The sequence below is a fragment of the Grammomys surdaster genome, unplaced genomic scaffold, assembly GCF_004785775.1.
Source record: "Grammomys surdaster isolate TR1022 unplaced genomic scaffold, NIH_TR_1.0 362, whole genome shotgun sequence".
Classification (NCBI taxonomy): Eukaryota; Metazoa; Chordata; class Mammalia; order Rodentia; family Muridae; genus Grammomys; species Grammomys surdaster.
The window spans coordinates 4,035,212-4,054,579 of NW_021604781.1; the positions used below are offsets into that span (position 1 = coordinate 4,035,212).

A 19,368-nucleotide genomic window follows, 5' to 3' on the forward strand; every position below is an offset into this window, starting at 1 on the left:
CAGTTACACAGGGACATGTTTTAGAAGTACCGAGATTGAAGCCAGAGTCGTGTGCATATGAAGCTATAAGCTCAGTCCAAGCAGGCAAGATTTTGAATGCTCTCTCTTTTCTATGAGAACATCCCAGCTACCAACAGAGGGATTCAATGTTCATATAACCCAAGTCTTTAGATGTGCCGCATAGGCCAGTGGGGTTTTGTTGTTGTTTTGTCTGTTCTGAGGCAAGGTCTCCCTGGGTAGCCCAGACTGGCCTCACTGGGTAGCCTAGGCTGGCCACCAATTCAGGTGAAACCTAGACAGTCAAGGGTTCAAGGTCGTCCTCAACTCTATAGGGAGATGGAGGCCAGCTGGGTCAACACAAGGCCTTGGTTTTATTTATTTTATTGTTTTTTTTTTTTTTTTAGGTCTTTCCAAGACAGGGTTTCTCTGTGTAGTCCTGGCTGTCCTGGAACTCACTCTGTAGACCAGGCTGGCCTTGAACTCAGAAATCTGCCTGCCTCTGCCTCCCAAGTTCTGGGATTAAAGGCGTGCCCCATCATTGCCCAATCTTAAGTGCCTGTTGTGGTAAGTTACAACAGTGTCTGACACGTGCTAGGCACTAGTCCCATATGTGCTATAATTATGGAGAGTGGGAAGCAAGGACCTTGCTCCCTGAGTAGCACCTGCATTCCTACTGACTATACTACTCGTAAGAATTTGTCACATCCCAGCACTAGGGAGGCAGAGCCACATAGAGCACTGTAAGTTTAGGGCCAGCCTGATTTACACAGCAAGTTTCAGAGCCAGGAATTCTGTCCCCCGCCAAAAAAAAAAAAAAAAAAATTGGCTGCCGGGCAGTGGTGGCACACACCTTTATTCCCAGTACTTGGGAGGCAGAGGCAGGTGGATTTCTGAGTTCGAGGCCAGTCTGGTCTACAGAGTGAGTTCCAGGACAGCCAGAGCTACACAGAGAAACCCTGTCTCAAAAAAAAAAAAAAAGTAATTTTAAATTCTCCCTTTCTTTTTTTCTTCCTCTCTCCCTCCTCCCTCTCTTTTGGAAATGTTGGGGGTCACTCAGTTGTTCTGGAATTTACTTTGTAGGCCTGGCTTGCTTCTGCTTCCCTAGTGCTGAGATTAAAGGTGTGTACCACTCCTCCTCAGCCTTTCTCCTTTTGAGACAGTGTAGTACCACGATGTAGAGTAGGCTGGCCTTGAACCTGAACAGATCCACCTTGGGAGCATCTGACTCTCAAGGGCTGGGTTACCACATGTGACTTTTTCTCTTCCTTATTTCTGTCATTGGTTACCATTTCTAGTATGATATTGATGTTTTTACAGAGGAATTGCCCACTAATGTGTTTCTCATGGTCTGGTTTATATGTATTTTTTATTGGATATTTTCTTTATTTACATTTCAAATGTTATTCCCTTTCCAGGTCTCCCCTCCAGAAACCGTCTGTCTCACCCGCTCTCTCCCTGCCTCTACGAGGGTGCTCCCCTACCCACCCACTCCCACCTTCCTGCCCTGGCATTCCCCTACACTGGGACATCGAACCCCCACAGGACCAAGGGCCACTCTTCCCCCTGATGTCCAACAAAGCCATCCTCTGTCACATACATGGTTGGAGCCATGTGTACCCTTTGGTTGGTGGTCCAGTCCCTGGGAGTTCCAGGATGTCTGGCGGTTGACACTGTTGCTCCTCCCATGGGGCATACACCTGTGTGCCAGAAGAGGGCATCAGACTCCACTATAGATGGTTGTGAGCCACCATGTGGTTGCTGGGAATTGAACTCAAGAATGTTGGAAGAGCAGCCAGTGCTCTGAAGCACTGAGCCATCTCTCCAGCTCTATCTGTACTTATTTTATTTATTCAGTGCCAGCTTGCACAGAGGACACCACCACCATCGAGTCTACAAGCCAGAAATGGCACCCGCTGTCACAGGATTTATTTAAAGCCGAAGAAAACACTACAGGAGAATTTCTTGTCTTTGCAGTGGCCACACAGCTCCTGACGATGTGGCCTCCGGAGATCATTGTGTCTTTTCTTTTGAGAACGGGAACAACCGGATCTTAAGCAGGTCTTTTGGAGGCAAAGTTAAAACAGTAAATGATCAATTGATGTTCCAAGCTTGGTCCCCAACTGAAAATACCCTTCCCACTCCCTTCCCCCATAGCTGTGTCTTTCTCCAAGTTCTACAAGGTGGTTTCCCAGATGTACAAAACAGCCCATCTCCCTTCAAATGCCACCTGAATACTTGATCACAGAAGTTGGTCAAGAGGGTATTGGCATGCCACCCAGGACAATAGTAAAATATGAGGAAGGGGCTTCTTAAAGTGTCTGTGTGTAGTTTTCTGTATCTGTAGCCAGTGGGGATGAGAGGCAGAATGGGTATCATTTAACTATGGTCTCAACCAGAGGTCATACTGTCAAAGACTGGACACCATTTAGACTGTTGTTACAATTAGGAAGAACAAAAGTCTCCTGAGGAAGCTAAGTTCATTTGCATCGGGTAAACATTGTGTATAACCTACAAGTGTATTTATTCATTGGTTTTCACATGTATTTATTGAGTGTGTGGGGGTGTGTGGTATGACTTGTGGAGGTCAGAAGACGGCTAGGTTCTTCCTTCCATCGTGTGGGGGCCTGGCAATCCAGTCAGATCAGGGTTGGCATCAAGCACCTTTGCCTGCTGACTATGATACTGGTCCAGGAAGCTAAATCATTTTCTTCCCAGATATACACCATCCTCACTAATATTTAAAGCCATGCCTTTCAGCTAAGAGCCCATCCAAAAGATCCTGGTACACCTTCCTGGTCAGGGCCAACCTTAGATGCACACCGTTCCACCATCCACATATGGCTGGGAGGCCCGAAGAATAAGGCAAGGTCTACTTTCTGAAGACTGTGGAAAGATAGGACTTGCATTCTCCAAACAGGAAGCTTCAGTTCAATGTGCTAAACATCAGACAACAGTCACATCCTCCCTTCCCTAGTAGAGAGGCATCCTTCCTTACAAATTAATTTTAGGATGGGGGTCCCTGTTTGCCTGGCACTGTTCTAAGTACCTTGCACAGATAACTTACTGAGTTTCCCCCCTTTCTTTCTTAAGAAAGAAAAAGGCAACCAAATGAGCTTGCTCTAAAGCTGGATTTCTACTTCTTGCTATAGTAGATCAGGTAACACTTAGAAAGCCTGGGCAGCTCGGACAACTGAACCTAGACTAGTTGCTGAAAGGCTGGAGAACAGCCAGGGAATTAAAGAGAAAACACAGGGATGTAAGTGAACCTAACTTAGGGACTGCTTCAAAAAAAGAAGAAAATAAAAGCCTTAAATTGGTTTATAGTCCCCAATCTATACAGAAGAACTTAAAAGGTCAATAAGATCTAAGGGGAAATGACAAGATGGCTTAGGGGTTAAGAGCTTATATCACCCTTGCAGAGGACCCGGGTTTGATGCGCAGCAGCTACACGGTGGCTCACAACAGACTGTAACTCCAGTTCCCCTTTCTAGCCTTGGTAGCTACAGTCATACATGGTGTGCATTCATACCTGCAGGCAAAACATGCACACACATAAGATAAAAATAAATCCACTTTAAAACCCAGAGATGGTGGTGGCACATGCCTTTAATCCCAGCACTCAGGAGGGAGAGGCAAGTGGATCCAGATTGAAGGCCAACCTGATCTCCAGAGTGAGTTCCAGGACAGCCAGGGATACATAGTGAGACTCTTATCAACAACTACAACAACAACAAAAGGCCTCATCAAGTTCTGGAACTTTCTAGATGTTGGGGATATGTTATCTCATCACAGGTCTTTTACAGTACTGTAATTTATTACAGTACAATTTATACTCTGTAGGATATATATATATATATATATATATATATATGATAGCATATATTATATATCTATCACCAAGGAGCGGGAGGTACCTTGCAGAACTGTTCCTGTTAATTCTGGATGAGGTGAAGGAGGATAGGAAGCTGAAAAGGAGATGAACAGACGGATGTGGCCAAGGGGTATATCATGGTGAAAGAGCCCCCACCAACAGCTCAGAGATGGCCTTGGGACCCCAGGGCTCTACCTAATGACTAAGGATTGACCAGAACTAAGCCTGCTTTCACAGATATTCATATCTGTTTTAAAAAAAAAAGAGAACAGACATGACTGGAAAATAAAGGTGGCTTGAAATTGCTACTGTATCTATCGGCTTGTTATAAGCAGGCCGAAAATCTCTCTGGAAGAAGATACTGCCCTAAGCCATAACTTATCACTAGGGATTGTCATATGCAACCTAACAGAGAATCAAAAATAACTAGGCATATGAAGAGACAGAACAGCAGACTTGAAAACCAAGAGAGCGCGCAGCCCATGAATGGTTAAAATTGGATTCATCAGACACCAAATTTCAAAGAACTCTACTTAAACTGGGCATAACAGTGCATGCCTTCAATCCCAGGAGGCAGAGCTGGCAGATTCAATCCCAGGCCAGCCAGGACATTATTTAAAAAAAAAAAAAAAAAAACACCTCAAGCAAACAATTTTTTAAAATCGCATAAAAACAACTATCTCTGCTAGGCATGGTAGCTCATACCTCTAATCCAACACTTGAGCTTCTGAGGCAGGAGAATTTCCATGAACTCAAGGCCAATTCTGGCTATATAATGAATTCCAGGCTGGCTTGGATTATGGGGTGAGACAATCTCAAAATTCAATGAACAGCAATGCTCAGTGTGTTGGAGGAAGAGACTAATATTTCCAAGAAAGATTTCAAAGGTTTTTTTTTATTATTTTGTTGTTGTTGTTTGGTTTTGGTTTTTATTGGTTTGCTTTGTTTTTGAGATGAGGTCTCTAGGTATCCCTGGCTGAGTTAAACCAGGGATCCACCTGTCTTTGCTCCTGGTGCTTAGATTAGTTCTGGGAATAAATTAATGAGCCACCACACCCTGATCAAAGTTAATTTTAAGTAAAAATTCAAGGAGAGAAAAATGCAAGTCGTTTCAATGACCCATTTAACAAAAGATTAGAAGCAATTGAGCTAATAACTAGAAATGGGCGTTGAGATGGCTCAGCAGATGGGAGAGGGAAAGAAGGAGAGGCTGTCCTCTGACCTCATACACTTTTCCCAGCGTCTACAGTCACCATTATTATAGTACAGTTGAAAACTGTACCATTCAGAAAATTCCAAGAAAAATGTCTGTGTAAGAGTTGATGTGGCCTGGCAGTGGTGGCACACGCCTGTAATCCCAGCACTTAGGAGGCAGAGGCAGGCGGATTTCTGAGTTCAAGGCCAGCCTAGTCTACAGAGTGAATTCCAGGACAGCCAGGGCTACACAGAGAAACCCTATCTCAAAAAACAAAAACAAAACAAAACAAAAAAAAAGAGTTGAAGTAAATGCATTTGGATAAAGCAGACAAGTTCTTGCCACTCAGCCCAGGAAACACCAGTCTGAGGACCTAAAGCTGTCAGTGTTTGCTACTAATTGTAAAATTTCATATGTGATCTTGTAACCATTAAGAATTCTTATGTTAGTAGTGGTGGCACACACCTTTGATCCTAACACTTGGGAGGCAGAGGTAGGCAGATCTCTAGGTTCAAGGCCTGGTCTACATAGTGAGTTCCAGGATAGCCAGAGCTATGCTGAGACCAAAACAAACAAACAAAAAGACAAACAATAAAACCAATGTCCTCTTCCGCCAAAATAAGGGAGGATCTCTGAGAGTTCAAAGCCAGCCAGCCTAGTCTATATAGTGAGTTCCAGGACAGCCAGAGAGACTCTGCCCACCCCTCACCCCCAAAAAAAGTTTTTTAAAAAATCTTTATGCATCTAATATTTAAATTGTTAATATATATTTGTTTTTTGCATGTGTGCCTATGTAAGTTCATATGCACCATATGTGTTCAGGAACATGTGGAAGAGGCCAGAAGCTTCTGATCCTCTGGAACTGGGGTTACAGATGGTTATGAGTTGCTCACTATGAGTGCTAGGAACTGAACCTGGGTCCTCTGCAAGAACAGTAAAGCACCCTTAACCACAGGAAACCCCTCCAGCCCTTTGTATCTAACTACTTAAGCCTACTGTCTTCTCATAGGTCTGAATCTTCTGGAGTAGTCTACAGTGCTACCAATCTCTATGCCATCAAGACAGAGTAAGCTCTGAGTCTTCTACTTCTCCCGAGAAGTAAGTCACTGAGATCAGTGTGTCTTGGTCCAATACACACACACACACACACACACACACACACACGCATGCATACACGCATATGCCTGCACGCATATCAATATCAGTAACTTCCATACATCTTCTTACTATAAGAACCAAAGAGGGAAAATGTTTTTCTTTTAGTATTTTCAATTACATATTGCTGACAATTCTTGTTTTTATGAATTTCTTGTAACCATTCTGTCACCAGATCATTTCACTTCATTTAAAAACTTTTGATGTGGTAACCAGCCCCACCACACACAACCCTATAGTGTATGTGTGTATTGGGGAGGGGGAATAGAGAGAAAAAACTATCTCTACTGTTGCCTTGGGCATGATCTACCCACCTCCAACCCTAGAGGTCAACCAAAAAAGAATATATTGTAAGTGAAGGAGTCTAAAAATAAATTTATTAAAAAACAAAACAAATAAGCAGGGCAGTGGTGGCGCAGGCCTTTAATCCCAGCACTTGGGAGGCAGAGGCAGGCAGATTTCTGAGTTTGAGGCCAGCCTGGTCTACAGAGTGAGTTCCAGGACAGCCAGGACTACACAGAGAAACTCTGTCTCGAAAAACAAACAAAAAAACAAACAAACAAACAGTTCTTGAGATGAGGTAGCTCTCTGTGGAGATCTTGTCTGGTTTGCACAAGACCCTAGATTCAATCCCTAGTATATTCTCCCCTCACAGTAAATATATATCACTCTCTTAATTTTATTTATGTGTATTTATTTATGTATGGAATCTGTATATATGTATATGCATGCACACACACACACACACACACACATGAGGTGTTCATGTAAGCCAGAAGAAGCCAGGGGACACCCTTAATCTAGAGTAACAGGCAGTTGCAAGGCACTTAATGTGGGTGCTAAGAACAAATTCAGCTTCTCTGGAAGAGCAGCAGGAGTGGGATGCCATCTCTGCATCCCACAAAAATCCTCTTGACTACAAAAGTCATTTAAGTTGATCTTTGTAACCAAGTTTAAAGACAGTTTTCCTCTCCACAGTTTCAGACTCCACATGGCCCCACACCCAAACTCAAAAACAAACTAACAAAGCAATGGAAAGTCAAAACTTTATCTAACACAGAGACTTTCCAAACGTTGAGACACTGAGAAATCCAGTCATGATTTAACCTATACATCTGACCTCTGACAACCTATCTTATCTCTCTTGAACTGAGCATCCTGGGAACAACATCTTCACAAAGCTTAAGCCATGCCACTGGAAACAATGTGCAAAACACACCAGCTTTCAGAACTTAACAAAAATGTTACAGTTACCCATCAAAAGGATGACATTCTGAAGACACCCTGAAGAAGGCAGTTTGCTTTCTGCTTTGTTTTGGTTTTTGAGACAAGAAAACCAGCCTAGCCTTGAGCTCCTGAACCTGCTACTTCCCAGGGTCACAAGATTATAGTCAGAATGGTTCAAGTCTGGCATAAGGAAACTTAAAATAGTGGATCTTCTCGATTTTTCTCTCCAAAAATATTAGCAGAATTTATGCCTTTATTCCTTTCCTAAAATAATTCTAAGCTCTCATACATACAGAAAAACCTATGGAGCTGGAAAGATGGCTCAGTGGTTAAGAGCACTGGCTTCTCTTCCAGAGGTCCTGAGTTCAATTCCCAGCAACCACATGGTAGCTCACAACCATCTGTAATGGGATTTGATGGCCTCTTCTGGTGTGTCTGAAGACAGCAACAGTGTACTCATATACATAAAATAAATAAGTCAAAAAAAGGGAAAAAAAGAAAGAGAAAGAAAGAAAAGAGGGAAGGAAAGAAGGAAGGAAGGAAGGAAGGAAGGAAGGGAGGGAGGGAGGGAGGGAGGGAGGGAGGGAGGAAGGAAGGAAGGAAGGAAGGAAGGAAGGAAGGAAGGAAGGAAGGAAAATCGAGTATGCCCATGACAAGACCTAGGCTCTGTAAGATCCAAACCCTTTGTGATAGAGGCTTCAGGTACACAAATGGAAACAAGACAGACAAAACATTCTGTATGCTTACCTGACATTGGATTGCTTCTACTCGGTAAGGGTTAAAATTCTTCTGACACTTTCTACAGAGCTGTTTGAAATAAACCTAAAGAGAAATTAGCCTTTTTAATACAAGCTGATATATGCATACATTTCTCAGGTCCCCGTTCTTTTATAGTAACTTGCTTATTTTTCTTTTTTACTTAAAAGTTTGGAGATGAGTGTTTGCATGCATGTGCACTGAGTGTATGCAGTTCACACAGAGGTCAGAAGAGGGGGTGTTGTATCCCCTAGAACTGGAGTTACACATGGTTGTTAGTATGATGTGGTCTGGGAACCTCTGGGAGAGCAGTGAGTGCTAGTTAACTGTGAGCCATCTCTCTACCCCAGGCCCAGTTCTCAAGTGACACAATGTGCTCCTTCACTTTCTACTTTGGTTATCTTATGTGTAACCTCTAACCTTAAAGGATCTTTAATTTTTCCCCATTTTTTCCTCATGTGCATGTGGGGTTTTTTCCCCTCTTTGTTTGCAGCATGTTATGTCTATGCACCATGTGCACACATTGCCCACAGAGACCAGAAGAGGGTGCTGGATCCCTTCACACAGAAGTTACAGGTCTTCGTGAGCCCTCCTGTGGGTGCTGGGACTCAACCCCAGTCCTCTTCAACGATGGGCCCATTCTCCATACCAGTACCTTGAGGCTTTAGGCTCTGAGAGTTCCATTAGTCACTTGCCCTCACTCTGTGTTCCATTTCATTTACTTGTAAACTGAGATAGCATTACTTTTTCTAAAGTTCTTACTCTATGCTAGTTCTGATCAGCAACATACATAAAACTCAAAGTACTGCTGTTATTACTTTTCTCTACTGTCTGGACCAATTTCTCCCTCTGCTCTGAAATGTCTAGATTTCCCACTTGAATTTAATTATTTGTGGCTTCCCATCAGTTTCATCTACTTTCTAGGTTTTGCACATTGTCTAGTGGACATTTTCTCCCTGGTTTACTTGGCAACATGTCTGGTTTTCCTTCTTTTTCCGAGAAAGAGTCTCCACTGTGTAGCTCTGGTTGACCTGGAACTTGCTATATAGGCCAAGCTGGCTTCAAAATTGTAGAGATGGGTTTGCCTCTGCCTCCAAGAATTGGCATTTAAAGCATGTGCCACCATGCCTGGCCTTTCTCTTACCTTAAAGCAATGGTTCTCAACCTTCTTTTTTTTGGGTTGTTTTTTTTGTTGTTGTTGTTTTTTTTTGTTTTTTCGAGACAGGGTTTCTCTATATAGCCCGGGCTGTCCTGGAACTCACTCTGTAGACCAGGCTGGCCTCAAACTCAGAAATTCACCTGCCTCTGCCTCCCAAGTGCTGGGATTAAAGGCGTGTGCCACCACTGCCCAGCTGCCTTATAATAATTTTAAAAGATATTATCACTTGTTTTTATGAAGGAGTTTAATGTCTTGACATCTGCAGAGATGACAGAACCTCTTAAAATAACCTTAGGATATTTAGGTATGATGGCATGTTCTTTTAATGCCAGCACTTGGTAGGAAGGAGCTGAGGGTTCTAAGCCAGCCAGGGCTAGCTACCTAGGGAGACTCTGTCACAGAAAAACAAAAGCAAAAACAATGAAACAAGAGGCAAGTGGATTTCTGAGTTTGAGGCCAGCCTGGTCTACAGAGTGAGTTCCAGGGCAGCCAGGGCCATACAGAGAAACTCTGTCTCCAAAACAAAACAAAACAAAAAACTCAAAGAATGTCAGCAAGAAAGAATGTCAAGATTTAGTCTCAGAACAGTCCAAGTTGGTAGAAAAAAAAAAAAAGAAATAGGAGAAATCTCTAGAGTAGATGAGGAGACCCAAATTTACTTTTGACCAAAAAAAAAAAAAATGTAAGTAGGAAATTAAGCTTATCCAGTATTTAAGGCACAAACTGTCACCTAATTATGGACCTGCATGACCAGGCCCAACTTGAAAGCTTGATTTTGAAACTAAGCTTCTACCAAACACTCCAGAGGTTTCCATTGTTCTGAGACAGGGGCCTGAGACAGCTCTTGCCCTGAACTCACTCTGGAGACTTGGAACTCACAGATCTAGCTGCCTCTGTCTCCCAACTGCTTCTGTGTCTTTCATATATGTGTAATATTAAGTTTCAAATCTGCAACAAGTGCCTGAGGTGCCTATTTAATAAAACAAAACAGACATGGCCTCCAGGTTCTCCCAGCATCCCTCAGTCCCCACCGGTTAACCGGGGTAAGGCTGGCACACCCTGAACTCTTCAGCCCAGGTCTGGGCTTCCCCTACCCCAGAGGTTCCTCCTTATATAATTCAGACAGTTTGGTTACTCACCCCTCCTTTGCTATTGTTCTTTTGGTCTTTTGACTGCTGGAGTTGATTCCCTCTCTTCCTTCCTCTCCCTTGCTCCCCACATGGTTCAGAGTGATGACCACTCTGGACTCTCTCAGTTTTTTCTCTGCCTCTGGGTATGTCTCTCTTTTTTCTACAATAAAGTTTCTCCTCCACCATACCTAGGGGCGGTCATATTCTTTCCTTTCCTTTTTATTTCTTTTGTTTTCCTTTCATGTAAAGGTCTTTTTATGTAGCCTAAGCTGGTCTCAAACCCCATCCTTCCCCTCCCAAGTGCGGCAGTTGCAGGATTATATACTGACCACCCCGGGTGGTAATTTATTTATTTAATAATTGACTTTCACATTCAAATGGAAATATCAATATAAAACCATCCTCGATGCCTGTCAGCGGCTATGCCAAAGTGAAAAGGTGAAAAGGAGTTCCTGTACCTTCCTGAAAAGTTCCTGAAAAGGAGCGCCTGTACCTTCCAGAACTCGGTGCCCCTCCCCCATGCATGCCCCGCCCCTCATGCTTGCTTACCTTGTTGGTACCTGCAATGCACCATACGTAAGCACTCTCCCATCTCGTCTTACAGTCTTTACAGTGAAAATAGCCGTATTTTGGTTCCAAAAACTGAAAATAAATAGGAACGGAAGTCTTTTATTAACGGGGGGTCGGGAGAGGAAAAGTCTCGAGCCTAGTTTCCTAATTGATGGCCTAACGCAACAGCATTTACCTCCCGGACCTTGTTTTCAGCGATTCTCTACAGAGCTCCGTTAATGTAGCTTCTAGGCTCGCAGCACTCAGATGTTTCCTGTCCATCCCCGCAACAGCAACAGCTCCAAAAATAAAAATCTAGGTTCGCCTTTCACACACTAGAAGCTTACTGTCGCCTTGTCTTCACCAGGAATACTGACGGGACTTTTTAAAGTCAGGCTTCACACCTACCTTACCAAAACTTGAAAAACATCCAGACCATGCAAACAAAGTACATGCTTCAAGAACTGCACCTTCCTCACTAAAGGAGCACTTACCGCTCTGGAAACGGAAGGAAGGAGGGCTCTGCTGATGAGGGGCTGAGCAGAGAGAAGCCAGCTAAAAGCGGAGCTTCCCAAGTGAACTCTGACTGTGCTTGCACGTACCTGCTTGCTCTTCCTGTCCTGAGGGCTGGGGGCATATTCCTCCCCCAATTCCTTCAGCCGTGGGACTTTCTCCTGCTTGTCACTAGCCCCTCTCCATGTTGGTGGCAACAGCTGATTGGCCTCTGTAGGTCCTGTGAGCCCCTGGCTTTTCTTGTTTTCCCCATCCTGGAATCGCTGGATCAAACTTCTCCGGCCTATTCCCCAAGCTTCGGTGGGCTTCCTGGAGCTGGTTCTGTCCGAGAGGGAGCTGCTGTGTAGTGTCTGTGACCCCAGTGAGCACTGCACCGACTTTTCCACTCGAAGGCTCACCTGTACACCCACCTCCTTGGTGTTGGCCTTGCACAGCCATAGACTCAGGTTGGGGTTCATCTGAGTGGAAAAGGCTTGAAGCTGACCCCTGTTGTAAGGGTCCATACAGGGCTGAGAGACATTTGCTGGTACCCTAAGCCTGTCTAGGAAAATGGGAGCTCCCATGTTGTTTTGTGGCCAGTTTTGCTGTTGACAGTGTGTCCAGGGGCCAGGGTAGGTTAAAGGCTGTGTGGTCCAATAGCCACAGGGAACACGGAAAAGGCGCTCCATTGGGTGTAACTTCCTCCCTTACCTACCGCTGCCTCTTCCTCTTTGTAGATTTGGTTTGGGTTCACCCAGGTTTCTTCATTTATTCCAGGGTGGGAGCAGCCCCTTAGCTCCCTAATTGAAGTCACCTAGGAGACAACTAATTGCTTCCACAACCTTTCCATCTGCAACACTCACTTTTTTCCCCCCAAGGTTGTTTTTCATTTCTGACTTCCTTACTCAGGCTTTAACTAATAATTCCACTCATTTATTCTCTTGATGAGGACTTTGTTGATCTGGTATTGGTGGGTGAGGATATAAATTAGTATGGGTATTGTGGAAACTAACGCGGTGCTTCGTCAACAATTAAAAATTGGCTGGGCTGTGGTGGAGCCTTTAATCCCAGCACTTGGGAGGCAGAAGCAGGTGAATCTCTGAGTTGGCCAGCCTGGTCTACAGAGTGAGTTCCAGGACAGCCAGGGCTACACAGAGAAACACAGTCTTGAACCACCCCCCCCTTAAAAAAAAAGAATTAAAAATAGGAGGGCAGGAGAGATGTCTCCGTGGTTAAGAGTGCAAAGTGCTCATAGCAACTTTGGCTCCCAGCCTCTGAGTGGCTGACAAATACCTGTAATTCTAGCTGGTACCTGATATCCTCTTCCGGACTGTAACCCACACTCATGTACATAGACCCACATATAGACAGACATATGCACACATACTTTTTAAAACTATATAAATATATCTTTTTTAAAAAAGAGTTTTTTATTTAATGCATGAGCATCTGCATGTATGCCTGCTTGCCAGAAGAGGACCCAAGATTTCACTATAGATGGTTGTAAGCCACCGTGTGGTTGCTGGGAATTGAACTCAGGACCTCTGGAAGAACAGCTAGTGCTCTCAAACGCTGAGCCAGCTCTCCAGTCCTATCTTAAAAAAAAAAAAAGAACAACCACTTGACCTAGCAATCCCACTATTTGTACATATACACAAAGAAAGTGAAATCAATCAAGTTAAGAAATTCTGCCCTCACACTCATCCAAGAGTCAAACTCTGGAAGCAACCTACGTATCAGATGGCAGATGAGTAAAGAAACTGCCATATAAATGGGAATGTTATCCATCATTAAACAAAAAAGAGAAAGCATTGTGGTGGTACAGGCCTTGTAATCCCAGAACCCGATAGGCTGAGGCAGGAGGCTTACAAGTTCAAGACCAGCCTGGCTATACAGCCAGACCCTAGTTTGTTTGTTTCTCTTTGTTCTGGATGAAACTAGAGGACATTATGTTAAGTGCAATAAGCTATACAGGAAAAATTTTATTATGTGATCTCATATGTAAAATCTAAGAAACTCAAATACACAATTACCATTAGGGGGTGGGATTGGTCAAGGGGCGTAAAGGAGCAAATTCCAAGTCTACAGCACAGGACAATGACTATAAATAGTAACTGTTGTAAAACACAGCTCTCATCTCGAAAGGAATCAGGGTCGAATCCAGAGGCAAATTTGAGTAATCATGGCCCCAAACCACAGATTTAGGTTACCCAAAATTCTGTGTTCCAAAGTGGAGGCAGTTTTTATGACATATCTATAGTAACAGAACAAAGAAAGTCATAAATCCAGGCATTGAAAAAATGCATTGGCAGGGCTGGAGAGACAGAGCAGCCTTTAAAGGCTCGAAACTCAAAAATATATTGGTGGAAACATCAGAGAGATGGGTGACAGACAAAGAGAAATCTCAGCTATAGGCCTCAGATGCTATTTGATAGCATTCTTGGACCTTTGCTTCATATGGTTTTCTTAATATAGTCCAAAGGTTTGGGTTTTTAAAATATGTTTGTTAGGATTAAGGTACTACACCACCTAGGTGGGTAAAGAATACATTATTAGGAACCTAATAACAGCAGGCAATAAATTTCAATTGGGTTCTCAACCAACAACATTCCAAACTCTTCACAGTTACTGAGGTGGTTTTTTTTGTTGTTGTTGTTGTTTTGTTTTCGATTTTTTTTTTTTTCAAGACAGGGTTTCTCTGTGTAGCCCTGGCTGTCCTGGAACTCACTCTGTAGACCAGGCTGGCCTCGAACTCAGAAATCCGCCTGCCCCTGCCTCCCAAGTGCCGGGATTAAAGGCGTGCGCCACCACTGTCTGGCAGTTACTGAGTTTTAATCAACCTTTGTAGACATAGCTTTTTTTTCCCTAGAGATTTTTATTCACACAGTATGTGTTGCATCCTACAGATTTGCTAGAATAGATTTGATACTCTCTATCACACACCTATAACTATGTAAGGGTCTGACTATACTAACTGTGAGACTTTGAATTCAATTATGCTTGGTAGTAAGCAATCTGAGCAGCTGATCTAAAATCATATAAAGTCTAGTAGAGTCGATGAAGTGGTTGGGAAGTGCCTTTTACCAAGAACAGGGAACATAGTCATGAGCTGTTGAGGGCCAAGAGGGTGTGATACTGAGCATCTTCCAGAAGGTGAAATGTGTCAAAGCTTCTCATTATTCCACACTAGTGAGACACCTTTCTCCTCCAACTTCCCCAGAGAAGAAAGCAATTCAATTTTTTTTTAAAGATTTATTTATTTATTATATGTAAGTACACTGTAGCTGTCTTCAGACACCCTTAAGAGGGCATTGATCTCATTGTAGATGGTTGTGAGCCACCATGTGGTTGCTGGGATTTGAACTCATGACCTCTAGAAGAGCAGTCAGTGCTCTTAACCGCTGAGCCATCTCACCAGCCCGCAATTCAATTTTTTAAAGAGTTATTTATTTTAAATATATGAGCACACTGTAGCTGTCTTCAGACACACCAGAAGAGAGAATCGGATCCCATTACAGATGCTTGTGAGCCACTATGTGGTTGCTGGGAATTGAACTCAGGATCTCCTGAAGAGTGCTCTTAATCACTGAGCCATCTCTCCAGCCCTATTTTTTTTTCTTTTCCAAGTAGAAATTATTGTACATTTTATTGTATGAGTGCTTTGTCTGCATGTACATCTGCACACTAGGAGAAGGCATCAGATCCCATTACAGATGGTTGTAATTCATCATGAGGGTGCTGGCAACTGAATTAGGACCTCTGGAAGAGCAGCCAGTGCTTTTAACTGTTCAGCTGTCTCTCCAGTCTCCACTATTTCTTTCCCAAGACAGGGTTTCTCTGTATAGCCATGGCCATCCTGAAACTCATTCTGTAGACCAGGCTAGCCTCAAACTCATAGAGATCTGCCTGCCTCTGCCTCTGCCTCCCAAGTGCTGGTAAAGGCATGTGCCACCACCACCCCATTTTACAAGTTTATAAAGCCAGATGGATTTGAACCCAAATTTAGAACTTATACCAGGCTAGTTAATGACCTGATGAGTTTTTACCCATTGAGCAATACTAAGCACTTCATAGTATTGTTAGAAACACTCAATAAGCAATAGTTTATTACTAGATAATACCACAAGTCTCTTCTTTGCCAAGTAGACCTACATCAAAAGTTTTAGTATTTTTTTACATTAGTGATACTTCTTGCTAAAACAAGGGATTACTGATTACCAGACAAAATTGATACCAATAAACCAAGCGGACTTTTCTCAGTTGTCTTTATTATGGTGTTGAGTATTTAACCCAGGGACATGCAAAATCTGTACTATTGAGCCAGACTCCCCAACCCCAGGCCATAGTTTTTCTAATCCAAGATGACCTTTTTACTGCTTAAGCATGTTCTGGAGGCAGCAAGGTCCCTAAGATCTCTTGTTGAATCCAATTGAGGGCTTTCTAAAGTTCAAACTACAAACCCACAGTAAGCCATGAACTGGGCTTGTTACCAAGTAAATTCAGGGACAGATAATAATGTTTCAGTTTTCTAGGTCAGTTTCTGGGAAAGTCAGGAAACATGGTGATAGTATCATAAAATTGTACGACCTAGGCCTGCAAAACTAATATTGCAGGACTGTTATTTAACGAGAGAGAGAAAGAGAGAGAGAGAGAGAGAGAGAGAGAGAGAGAGAGAGAGAGAGAGAGAGAGAAACGGGGAGGGAGACGGAGAGAGGGAGAAACAGAGGATGAGAGGGAGGGGGAGAGATACAGAAGGGGGCGGGGGAAGGACAGGGAAAGAGAGAACTTGGGGGGGGGGGGTCCTGGTCGTACCACCCGTCCTCAATAAGACAATTAAGGGAGCCAAATTAAAACTGAAAAGCTGAAAGACTTATTTAATGTGGAGACATTGGGAAGAGGGTAGAGATAGAACGAATCCTTTCAAAGTCTATCTTCAGGGTCCGTGAGATTAAAGTAAACAGAACGCCAAGGATACGAGCATCTAATTAGACCCGGAGGATATAGGAAAAGAAACTATAAACTATAAAGAAAATGTTAACCCACATCGAGGAGAGAAGAAACCACAAAAGACACACACACCACACACCACACACACACACAAAGAAACTATAAACTATAAAGAAAAGTTAACCCACATCGAGGAGAGAAGAAACCACAAAAGACACACACACACACACACACACACACACACCACACACACACACACACACACACACACACACACACACACACACACACCCCGTGTCCCTAGGGCGCCTGAGACAAATGTGAACCCGAGGGGAAGAAAGGAATTCCGCTGCGGATGGGCGAGCTAACTCCAGCCGGGAACAGCGACAGAAGGAGCCGCTCCCTGACTTCCGGGCGGCGCTCGCGCTGCGTACCCGTCGCGTAGTCATGACGTCAAGGGCAGAGAGCGGGCTTTTCGCGGGAGCGTGAGAAGTGAGGCGGCGCCGTCAGTCAGCGAGCGCAGGCGGAGCGGGTCAGTGGGGCCAGGTGTTGTGGGCGCGCGCTCCGAGGTTGTGGGGCCGTGAGGGACACGACGGACATCTCGGAGGAGCCCCTCGACCTCCTTCACGGCCGCCACTAGCTCCACCTCAGCCCGGAGCGGATTCCGCCTCCCAGCTCCTTGCAGCCCGCCGGCGTCCTCCCGGAGGGATCTGGCGCGTCCCCAGAGTCCGCAGTAGCCGCTCCATTCTGCAGTTGCTGGATTACCTAACGTGTGTGTCTCAGCTCCGTAATTAGACGTGAATAATTTGAAATACCGTTAGGTTTTTCTTGTTATTGGCCCCCACCTTATCTACTTTCGGGTGCTATGAGCCACTTGGTTCGAAGCACAATTATATAAACTCTCCTCATCTTCATGATAAGTTCTTTTCTTGTCCCAAAAGATGAGCCTAAGGTAGTTCCGTTGGAACTTACAAGCTTACCAGCGATTCTGGTTTTATCTGTCACGAGAGCAGGCCTGTGAAGTGTATGTTACTTTCTCTTTTGCAGACTTCTTTACCAAGCCTCGGAGAAATACTGTAGAGAAAATGCCCGTTGACTATAAAAGGAGACCAACTTTTTGGGAAGTTTTTAAGGCGAGATGCAGCACGGCAGGTATTGAGGATTTTTATAAAACTTGGTAAATAAGTCCTATCAAAAAATATTTTCAATAAAGTAAATCATGGTGGATGCTTGCTTTAAAAACAAACAAAAACCTCAGCACTTGGGAGAGAGAGGCAGGTGGACTTCTCTGAGTTTGAGGCCAACGTAGTCTAAAGAGATAAAGCACAGCCAGGGCTTTATAGAGAGCCTCTGTCTCAGAAAAACAAAAATTTACTTGAGCTAGGTTTGATGGCACACATTTATAATCCTATGGAAGGTGAGGCAGAAGCCAGGTGGATTTAATGAGTTCAAGACCAGCTTGTACTACATAGGGAATTCCTGGATGGCAGGAGCCACAGAGCTTAAACCTAATTAAAAAACAGAACACACACGCAAAAAAAAAAAAAAAAAAAAAAAAACCCAAACAAACAAAACAAAAACGAGGGGTGGGAGTGACCCTGGTTTCTGGATTTGTTCTTCAGCATGGATTAACCAGGCTTTAGCTGATTCCTATAATCTCACTGTTTGGGAGGTAGAGGCAGGAGGATTGGGAGTTAAAGGTTATCCTCAGCCACACAGTGAGCTCAAGGCCAGTAAGGGACACATGAGACTGTGTCTAAATTGAAAAGTAAAATAACTCAGTACTTGACAGTTTTCTTTGTGCTGTAAACAGCTTGTGGAGTCAGTTCTAGTTAACATAATCTTTTCCTGGTCAGTCAGGTGATGTAGAATACGTAAATAGATGGGAAATTAACCCTTTGGCTTCCAGTGGAAAGAACTGTTTTGAAACTGCTACCAGCCAATCGGAAGCATAACCCTCTTTTATGATTTATTTTAAACTGTGTGAGTGTGTGTATATGCTCTGTGTATATAGGCCCCTACAGAGGTCGGAAGAGGGCTGGATCAGATCCCCTGGAGCTGGAGTTACAGGTGGTTGTGAGCTACACGATATGGGTGCTATTCTGAATTTGGGTCTTCTGCAAGAGCAGTTAGACATTCTTAACTACTGAGTCATCCCTCTAACCCTAGTTTTCTTTGTTACATGACGTCATCATCTTAGTCTGTAACCATGACTGATTTACAACTTGCTATGTAGATCATCCTGAGTACTGGAATTGCAGTGTGAACAGCCACAGCAGGTTCTGAATTAGATATTGTAAGTAAGTACTGACAACGAATGAAAAAGATCACATCCATTAATATTATAACTGACCTGATCAGATACGTTTAAGAAGTTTGGAAGAAGTCACCTACTGTGAGTCCCTAGAAATTGTTGATTTTATTTTGAAAGCTCACATTGCATCATAAGCAACAAACTTTTGTCTTTACTATGAAAAGCTCACTTAATTCTTGAGAAAATGTCTACCAGACTCTCCACATGAGAACACTTGGTTTGTCTGGCAGTCCTTCCAAGGAAAAGATGCCCTTCTGTGAAAAGTGCACGTTCTATTCACAGCTCTGTTAAGCTTGGTCCCATTAGGTGGTTTAACGGGTAAAGGTGTGTGCTACATAGGTCTGATGACCAGTTTGTAAGCCAAAAGCCACATGAAGGTAGAAAGACCGAAGCCACTCTGACTGTACACTGGCATGTGCACACCCACATGCATCAGATACACGGTAGTAATAAGATTGGAACCTAAGCTTTATACTGCTAGTCTTTACTTAGTGAGTTGCTTTGGGTTGGTAGGAAATGTTAAGTGCTAGTGAAGTTGGGTCCACTGCATTCTGTCATGTAGATGCACCAGGT

General features: G+C 43.6%; 2 protein-coding genes across 2 annotated transcripts in view; one reads left to right on the plus strand and one right to left on the minus strand.

The window, feature by feature from the left end:
- Positions 1-1,913: 1,913 nt before the first annotated feature.
- Positions 1,914-12,223, minus strand: Zar1l (zygote arrest 1 like). Its single transcript, XM_028779707.1, has 4 exons — positions 11,645-12,223; positions 11,043-11,135; positions 8,196-8,270; positions 1,914-2,060 (listed from the first exon to the last, which is right to left on the minus strand). The coding sequence occupies exons 1-4, from the start codon at positions 12,221-12,223 to the stop codon at positions 1,926-1,928; spliced, it is 882 nt and encodes a 293-aa protein (XP_028635540.1). The 3' UTR covers positions 1,914-1,925.
- Positions 12,224-17,138: 4,915 nt separating this feature from the next.
- Brca2 (BRCA2 DNA repair associated) overlaps positions 17,139-19,368 on the plus strand; it is a 44,006-nt gene continuing 41,776 nt past the window's right edge. The window contains exons 1-2 of the mRNA XM_028779741.1: positions 17,139-17,251; positions 17,529-17,633. Of these exons, the coding sequence (XP_028635574.1) occupies positions 17,567-17,633 (67 nt within the window). The 5' untranslated portion in view covers positions 17,139-17,251; positions 17,529-17,566. The remainder of the gene's footprint in view (positions 17,252-17,528; positions 17,634-19,368) is intronic.

Excerpts from the sequence above, each read along its gene's own strand:
- Zar1l (XM_028779707.1), bottom strand. The coding sequence starts at position 12,223 with ATGGAGCGCCTTTTCCGTGTTCCCTGTGGCTATTGGACCACACAGCCT. Across the intron at positions 8,271-11,042 it reads GCATTGCAGGTACCAACAAG|GTTTATTTCAAACAGCTCTG; the intron begins GTAAGCAAGCAT and ends ATTTCTCTTTAG. Across the intron at positions 2,061-8,195 it reads TAGAAGCAATCCAATGTCAG|ACCTGCTTAAGATCCGGTTG; the intron begins GTAAGCATACAG and ends TGCCTCCAAAAG.